At 37.9% G+C, this 9886-nt stretch overlaps 1 protein-coding gene across 1 annotated transcript in view; it reads right to left on the bottom strand.

Moving 5' to 3' along the window:
* Window positions 1-815: 815 nt before the first annotated feature.
* LOC131681505 (uncharacterized) overlaps window positions 816-9886 on the bottom strand; it is a 50254-nt gene continuing 41183 nt past the window's right edge. The window contains exon 2 of the mRNA XM_058962319.1: window positions 816-1580. Within this exon, the coding sequence (XP_058818302.1) occupies window positions 1283-1580 (298 nt within the window). The 3' untranslated portion in view covers window positions 816-1282. The remainder of the gene's footprint in view (window positions 1581-9886) is intronic.

Here is a 9886-nt window from a genome sequence, read left to right as displayed (position 1 = left end):
CTAGAATACCTATCCGTCTTTCAATTTCATTGCTTTCGCTTCTCTTAGTCTCAAATTTGCCGAAAATAGCCAACAAAATCGATACAGAAAATAGTAATGCCAGCTGGTTCATATATATTTTCAGAGATTATTGTTTTACTATGAATTTTCTTTCCAACTTGATAGATTTCTGAGATTTGCACCATTTCACACAAATATTAATCTTTCAAACAATTTGACCAGGTCGCCATAATACTTTTTCTAATTTTCTCCAAGATGAATCAAGTATCTTCAAGTATCTTGATTAAAACGATAATTTTTATTGTTGGCGAGAGGAACGAAGCATCATCGAACACACCGAATGCAAAGCATAAATATAAATAAAATGAATGAGTAATAAATATTAACATGAGTTATACATTTGATAGCTTTCTATTATGACGGTCTGATCGGGTACAGTTTTTAAGAAATCATGTGCAGTGCACTAGCGCGACTGCCGGAAGGTCAATGCAAAATTGTTCCTCGTATTCCTTCATGAATCCCACTATCATAAACTTGAAACGAAAAATAACACAGGCTGCTTGGTTCTTCAAGCGTAGTTTAAAAACACCAATTGTTTGTGACCATTGACCATAACAACAAAGGAAAAGCTGCTGGCGTTTTTTTTTGACCATCAGAATACCGCAGTTAGCTATTTTACCAGCCCCATATGGGGCAAATAGTAACCGAAAACATTGAGCCTCCGCCGAAGACTGCCCGCCACCGCATAAACGTGGTTAATTTACATTTCCTCTCGCCGATCTATCGGTTATCGTCTACTTTCTGCACCCCTTTGCTTTTGTGGGTCACTTATTTTGTTTTTCTTTCGATTCGTACGTTATTGAAATCTCATTTCGCTTTATTTTCGTACACAAATTACATAACAATGATTTTTAGGAATAATATACATTTATCAACGCTGGCATACTCGTGTTACCTCTATCTCAACGATGAGTTGCTAGCGTGCTAAAATACTGAATCGACGTGGAGAATTAATAAATCTGAAACTAAATTGGTATAGACCATTCCATCTCCGTTATTACCTTTTGCCGGCATTGGTTTATCTAACTTATTTCAGCTCCCTACTCCTAACCGAATAGTTCGCTCATCATAATTTTGAAACTAAACTGCTCTGTCTATTTACATATATTTGAATAAAACACTTATTTTTGGCAACTGTTTCAAGATCAGCACCGCAACTGAACAGTGACTACAGGTGGCGCGTGTAGCAAAACTGCACATCAGACGAAAGAAGAGAAAAAAACTAACGATGGAACCCGTTGAACCTCCGTGGGACAAAGCCGGCATGGGTCAGTACTGTATAGATGTCGGCTCGGGAGATTTTTTCCGTATGTCGCTCCCGTACCAGTTCCTCTCCGGGGCCAAGCCAGCTGAAACGGGCCAAAGCATTGGCCACCCGAGGCGTTCGGTAGAAGGCGTTCCGCTGGTAATCCGGTAGCAGAGCTTCGTTGGCATCGTTCGCCAGCACGGCCGGGTGGGCGTACCAGGAGATGCACGTGGCGAGTAGGATGGACTGTAGCAGGCAGAGGAGTTGGAGCCACCTGGAAAGAAAAAAACAGCATGTAAATTTTAAGTGGAAGAATGAGAGAATATTGTAGGGCTAGGTTTTCCAACATTATTATAATGGAAGCAAATCTGTAAAATAATAAAACAAAAAAATAAGGGTATTCAAATTCGTTGCTATTAAAGTTCAGTGTGTGATCGACAATTATCTAATACTTTCATGAAAATATTTAAGAGATGGCGCTACTTTGGCGATGGCTAACGTGAATTAAAATGCAAGGGATAGATATTAAAACTTGGGTTTTTGGAGATCTGGAATATTGTAGATGTCAAATAATGACACGTTGGATGCAGAAAAAATATGGGAACTGTTTGTCGATCCTTACTTAAAAATTTTCAAATCAAATCTTTAAAAAATGTTTGTGTCAATACATTCTACCCAATAGTTTCCACCAACAGAAAAGTTTAAACTCTTCCTCCCAAAACTCTCATTTCGACAGCTACTCGTTTCGACAGCAGATTCCCCATTCATCGCAGTCGGAATGTTTTCTCTCAGAATTTCAACGCAAATGTAACAACCAATTCGAGAACATATTCAGTCAGAATGGATTGTTGCATTCGCGCTGGCATGCAATCAATCCACATTCCGAATCTCATGCAGACATCTGTGTAGTCATAAAGAAGCTCTCGTTCCACGTATGTTGACAATATGAAAGAACACGCCTTTGCATATAAGGTAATCAGAAACGACATACTATATGGTCGATGATAGGTCAGACCGGACTAAGTGACATCGTATTGATTTCGAAAAAAACGAATTTTTTATTTATTATTTATTTTTTATTAATAGCCCGCCTCTTACCCCCACACCAAAAAGCTCACAAACGGAGCCCCCTGGTAGTGGACACGTCAGTTCTCAGCGTACAAAAAAAAAGGTCAGCGCAACAAAACAAAGTTACGAATCGCGGAAACGCTGAGAACAAAAAAAACAATACGAGACTGACAAAACACAAAATTTGACAAGAAGCTACGGCGAGTACCCAGCGGAAAAGAATCCTTTTAAGTCCCATCGTAGCTTTGCAGGAAGCTCATAATAATTTAAATTTATTTATTACTTATTGCTATAAAAAATACATTTATCAACTGTTTTTATTTAAAAAAATGTTAACCAATTATAGCTAAAGGAATAAGCTCGATTGGTGGTGAACGAAGTTTATATTAAAAATTCTCCTATTTTATTTTTTAAAATTAGTTTCAATTTTGCTTGGAAACGAGTGCGACATGTTATTTGCTTTAAATCAGTAGGAAGCTGGTTGAATAACTTAGGTCCGATGAAAGAAATGCGTCTTTGACCAAGGTTCGTGGATACTCTGGAGTATAATAAATGATTGGCTTGTCTAGTGCTGTGAGCTCGAATGCCTGTTGTAAATTCTAGATTGTTATGAGCAATAGTATTATGCAAAGCATTGTGGATGTATATTATTGTTTGGTAGTTAGTCAACCCAAGCAAAGGTAAAATGTTATGGGCATTATTATTGTATAACAAAATAGTAGGGTACATAAATGGTTTTTTATAAATAATTTTAAGACATCTGTTTTGAAGCGTTTGTAGCTTTTCCAGATTCGAGATACTGGCACGGCCCCACACAGATACAAGGTAGTTCAGCAATGAGTGGATGTGCGCATAATAAAATTTTAGAAGTACATGCTGGGGAATAAAAGAGCATACTTTACGCATAGCCCCACATAACGATGCAACTTTTCTCTCTATAGATGTTATATGCTCAATCCAGGAGAGTGTGGGGTCTAAGTGAAGTCCTAAATATTTGAAGCAGTTAGTTTCCTGAATTACAGACTGTCCCATTCTTGGGTCTGGATGCACGCCTATAGCTCTTCTAGATGAACGAAACAGCATATATTTAGTTTTTGATAGGTTCAAGGAAAGAAGGTTTTCGTTGAAATACGTCGTTAGTGTTTTTAAATCCGATTCAATGTTGCGTACAATATCCAGGCAGTTGTTGTTCGGATAGAACAACGCTGTATCATCCGCGAAAAGACGAGGAGTCCCTTTTAACCCGAGTCTACCTAAGTCATTGATATACAATAAAAATAACAGTGGCCCAATATTACTGCCTTGGGGCACTCCTATTTCTATTGGTCTATAAGAGCTACACGAGTCTCCAATAGATACGAATTGGTTCCTATACGACAGATAGCTACGAATAATATGATTTGCTAATCCCCTGATACCATAGCATTCTAACTTCCTAAGCAGGATTGAGTGATCCAGAGTATCGAATGCTTTTTTTAGGTCCAGAAAATCCTTTATACTATAATTTGAGATTCATTTATGCTATAATTCTTGCTTATTGTAACATATACCAAATCAGCTTAAAAGTCGAATGTAGCTGAAGAAATTCTTTACCCAGCGTTATGATGATCTCATTTTTTAAGGATTTGCGACTTAGTCCGGTCTGACTTAGCACCGACCATAGTGAAACAAAATTTTTAAAACAAGTTGTTCTGATCTAACTGAAATTGGTAAATTTCTTCTGCTGTGCATAAATAATAAAATTCACATTCTATTCAAGGTAGTCTCTAAAGTCTTTTTATTAAAAAGAACTGGCTTTAAGAAAGTTTCTTAAATATTGTTTTGTATCTCTATATATTGCATTTATTTAGCCTTCATATTTTCTTTTTTTTAAATTACATTATCAACAACTTTGCTAAAAACACCAAATCTATCAAACACCACTATTTTTGAAGAGTTACTTCTCCATAATCAATTCCAGGAGTTTTCATCACCAAAATTGTTAATCAAAATATGAGCTTTTTATGTTGAAATGCTTCATCGGAGTTGCTAAACCTTCAAAGTTGATTATTTCGAAATTATGTGATCTTGACCGTTAGAAAAGATTTTAAACATTATTCCACTTCAAAATTGCACTTTGTATTTGCATTCTTTTATAAAGGAAATTATAAAAGGCATCTGTTAGATTAATTTTGTTTCTAAACTTTCACTAATTTATCCAACTTACATTAAATTTTAGCGTTTTTGAAAAAAAAACATCGATTTCCATCAACTCCCTCTCCCCAACTCAAATTTCTGGCTACCCCACTGCATCATGTACCAATTTTATGAAGACGGATTGAAATGGGGGCGAAAATTCATTTCGTTAATGAAACATTTGGTCTTTAAAAAGTTTTTCAAAAACTTTAGGGATTGCGCTAAGTAAGTTAATAAGTCGAAGATTAGATACGCAAACGAGATTACAGTTTTCTTGATGGGGATTATCTTAAAACATTTCCATATGTGGTGAAACACTAACGATTTTATAATTTAATTAAATAAATGTCGTATGTATGACACTTTATGTGGCAGGATTAATTTAATGTATTATATGGTAATATTATCCAGACCGACTGCATTAGATGTAATCGAGGGTTCTTAATATCAAAGTCATGGATAAGCCTAAAATGGAAACCATTGTTATTTGTTTAGAAGGTAGGAATCGAAGAAAGGTAATATTGGAGGTGAAGTGGATTGCTCCTTTTTAGAAATACCGAGTTTTTAAATGTTATTCCAAAGTTGCTTACTAGAAGTTTTCACATTAAATTTGTCATGCGTGTCATGTCATGTCTTCATTCGTGGATGAAAGCAGCGTGCTGCGAAAGTCTGTAATTTGAAAACTAGTACTCCGATCTGGATGAAATTTTGAACAGAATATGCCATAAAAATTGCTTAGATTTTTTAAGCCTCAACTTTGTATATAACACCTTAAGGGCACAAAACCTAACTTAAAACTACTTGAATTTTTGTGTTTCGCATTCATCTCGTCAGTAACTAGCACTAACTTGGCCCAAGCAGGCTCGTAGCCAGGATTTTGTTTCGGGAGGGGCTTAACACTTGTTGCATAAATATGTTAATTCTGGTGACTTGAGATAGTTGCGTTGCGACAAGATTACGTAGATTAAGACTGATGACTCTCATTTCCAGCCAGACTACTTGAGGAGCATTGTTTGGGAATAACAATTGATCCAGTCCAAGCGAGAATTTCGCCTGGGAACCACCATTACGGGCCACGACCATCTTTACCGTAACTTGGGATGAGAAAGGAAGTGTTGATGTGATACTTACTTAACGGAAGGCCCCCACTCAGTGACACTCCGATAAGTACCACGGATTGGGTAGCGGGTGGGTTGTTAGTTAGGATTCGTCTCAAGCAAGCGATGCGACTGAGAATACATTTTTGTGCATAAAAAGTTTGAATAGTTCATTGACTGTAGGATATGTAAATGTTCTACATATGAAGTCGTTTAAACTGGGTAATCGTTTATCGAGAGTTTGTGTCATCGAAAACAACTTGAACTCCGGACAGCCGGCTGTCGGGAGTGTTGTCGACAATATAAATTCATAATTCTGGTGACTTGAGATGGTCGCTGGAAACTGAATGTAATTTTGAAAGTGAAAACAGTTCCAAAACTAAGACAATAGAGAATGTGATATCTGATACAAGAAAGGCTATAGTACATCGAATTCTTGCTTTTGAATTTGATTTTTATTATTAAATTACAAGTTTTAATTTTCACCGTTGGAATTTGCAAAAGTCGTCTGGTGGGTGCCCCATGCAACTTGGAACGATACGCTGAACCTGCCACCATACGAGGACCATTGTCGATTACTGGGACAACACACTTTAGAAGATCGTAGACACGCGTTGCAAGCTGCCTTCGTGTCTAAGCTTCTTATGGCTGAATATGATGTTCCCGATTTTCTATCACAAATTAATCTCTACTCACCAACCCGTGTCCTTCGTCCTCGATGACCTGTCGCTTCAACGATTATAGCGACATCTTCGACTTCGTCTTTAATTCTACACAGTTTCGTAGCCATTTGTTGCCACTTTAGGTCAATTCTTTTTAGGTTTGTTCATTAAGACGCAGTGTCAGATGGACTTCAATTATTTAAATACAAATACAAGACAATGTCGAAATTCGCTACGAATCTTCTGATCTGAAGGCGATTTGTAGATGCAGAGAAACGGTTCGATTCGTATTTAACTCGAGTTTATAATATTTTCAATTTAAATGATAATGCATTAAATACTGTTTTCGGCGATATTATCAGACAAGTGAGAACAACTAATTATTTATCTATTTAAGTATTCAGATTTTGTAATAGATCTTATTTTTTATAAAATTGATAATAGAAGATATCCGGTTGATTTTTCTAGACAATTCTTCTACTAGATCCTTGAAACTATGGCAACAGGCACATCAATAATTTTGCTTGTTTACATGTAAAGTGTGTCCAAAAAACTACTAATTTCTCTACAAAGCACAAATAAGAACTTTAGCTCTATTGACTTACAATCTTGCAAAACCCTTTGGGACTCGATTACTTAGATTAAGCTAATATTATATTTGAGCACACGGAGGTTATAGGTTTTATTCCGGAGTTCATGGATTTTTGGACAATACAAAAAACATGTTACAATGAATCTACTAAACTAACCGGAATTTTATCTACTAACGGACTGTTCATTAATCGAAAAGAAAGCCATTAGTAAGGTGCTTTCGAAAGTGCTGTTTTATTCGAGCCGAATTGAGAGGATCAGAGCGCAATTCCAAAAGCCCTCATTCTGAGTGCATAGAAAAGATAGAAAAGATGCTCTTGCGGCTTAGATTAGCTGATCCTTTTTTCCTCCTCAGTGATTTCTGATCATCTCTCTCATTTTATTTCAAAACGAACAAAAAATAGATCATGAGGCTGCCATATACTGAAGACATGAAATCGAAATTGTTGAACTTGTAGATTCAACCAGTCACAACATTTTAGTCGCAACAGTGTTTTAACACGGAACGATTTCTTCGCATGATAATGAAATTAAGTGCCAATGAAAATGAAATTGCGTTAAAATGACGCGGAAAAATAAAGTAAGGAAGTAAATTGAAATATTTTTTTGCCTAGTACGCAGAAATGTGATGCTTAGTATTTATACTAAGAGTACAGAGTGCATAGATCTAATATAGAAATTCAAATTGGGTACAATTCAAAAACTTGTCATTGTAATTTAAAATAGTGTTTCCAATATCGAGTATTACATCTGAGTTTTGTTAAACGTGACAATCACTTGCGATGATGCGTTAACCTTTTGAGAGTTTTATTGCTCAGTCGTCCATAAAACTTATACTTTTTTTCTAAATAATTTGTTTAGCGGACTCGGCTCAATGCTTTAGACAATCGGAGCAGTGGTTCTTTATCTAGTTATATTTATTTTCAACAATAAAAATAACAAAACGAGTTTTAATGGTTGTCCAGCAGATCTCGCGTAAGCTCATAGCCATTACACGTGGATACCTGTTAATAAGGCAGGGAAATAATTTTTCCTCGCCATCTGCGTATAGGGGGTCGTTTATATCTATCTTTTGAACACTTCCGTGTCATCATCGTGGTTGCTGCCTTTATGTTCACGAACATCTGATTTCTTCCCTACTTGTTGACTTTACGAGAGTGAATTTCCTCGTTGATTGTGCTGGCTGTAGATTTTGAGATATGTAACCTGGTGGGGTCGTTACTCCCAGCACTTATGAGACCCCCCTCTATACTTCTCAGGGAAGGCTTGCGATCGCGAACTATTGCCAAGAAAACGCTTGTTTGACCTTCAAGCAAAAACCCACTATATTTCCGGATATCGATGTCACTTTTTATTCTTCTGTTTGTTGAGCACTTTTCCCACTTTCTTAAGCTACTCCTACCTCGGGTGCCGATGGTGGCACTACACCTGTTGTTGTTTCGGGGTCCCTTCTGCTACTGCTGCTTCGCCGTCGTGCTCAGTGGTGTTCACAGTTTTCGTCGTAGCTCGCGGGGCGACCACGGAATCTACGTTGGTTGTTAATGGCGTCTCGTTGCCTGCAGAAGAACCTTGGTAACGCTGCTGTGCTGGCCTGAATGTGGTAACGTATCCAAGCAGCTTTTAGGAGGCCGACAGGAATGGCGTCGGTCTTGACTCCGTGATGGCGGTTGCAACTATATCGCGCTTTTATGATGGTTGACGGATCGGGAAACTCCGGCGGTCTAGCACGCTCTGGAGGTTTCCTAGGGTAAAACCAAAGGGTCCTGTTGGAACAGTTGGGGTAGGACTGGGAAGTTCTACTTGGAAGGGCCATTACCTGGTTGTCTTCTCCTTATTCGCTTCCTCTTTCGTCACTTAAATGCAATCACTGCTCAAAACTTTATCTTCCACTTAAACTTTCCGTACCGCTTTGCTAGGTGGTTACCAGGCTAATGGCGTTTTTAGTCCTGGTCGTTCACCTCGAACCTCGACCGTTGATCCCTCAGTCGGCCACATATTCCGCCCCATTCTGTCCTTATAGTTGTGTGGTTATCGCCACCCTCCATGGCCGCCTACTTCCTTCGATATGCGCTACCAGTGGTGGGTGGTGGAAACTGCTGCATGTGATGGATGGCTGCGTGCTATGTGGGTGTTGGGTGGGCTGCTTACCGTTAGATCTTACATTTATTTTCTTGACACTCACTATACACAAATAAACACAAAAATTACGAAGCGCGAAAATCTCAAAAGTCTTGGACCAAACTAAACTACTTGTTACTTGAGATACGCAGCTTTTGCCGTTATCAATATTTGGTAATTGTTTGTGTTCAGCGGTTGCTGACCAGGATTAACCGCAATGTGCCGTTTTTTCACAGAACTGGAACATACAAGTTTGTCTTTGATATGTGCAAAGAATACTGTGTGTAATTGTATTATCGCATTATGTTTTGTACTGCATTTCTACCAAATGTGACATGTAACTGCAAATAAACGGTATCCGATCTTGCAACCGAACATGGATTCTCTCACCGTCCATATATATGAAGCTGGGTTACCAGCGCCCAAATTTTTTTTTTTGGCTTGAAAAAACTTTTGTAGGTCGGATTCGTGATGAGAAAAACGAAAATAATATTGATAATTCTTGTAAGTAATGGATTTTTCATTAAAGCCTTTAAATAAGTAGACCGCCTAGAGGCGATGTTGGGCACCTGGTCGAATAAAAAAAAAAAATTTCTTCTAGTTACTTTAACTGAAGCGAATATAGATGGTTACTTATATTTTGGACTCCATCAGAACGCAAATGACCTGAACTGTAAGGATTATTTCTCTAATGCTTCGGTTGTTTAATTATTGACTTCTAATTTATAGTAGGGGAGTCCAGGGTCTGCTGCAGGCATGGCAAAAGCACCGAACGGTGCTGCACGGTGGGCACTTCTACCAATAAACACGCCACCAAGAGGATTGAAGTTGGCACGCCGTACCGGTGCTCAACAGCAGACACCGGTCGC

The sequence above is a fragment of the Topomyia yanbarensis genome, chromosome 2, assembly GCF_030247195.1.
Source record: "Topomyia yanbarensis strain Yona2022 chromosome 2, ASM3024719v1, whole genome shotgun sequence".
Lineage (NCBI taxonomy): Eukaryota > Metazoa > Arthropoda > Insecta > Diptera > Culicidae > Topomyia > Topomyia yanbarensis.
This window is presented reverse-complemented; position numbering and strand designations above follow the sequence as displayed.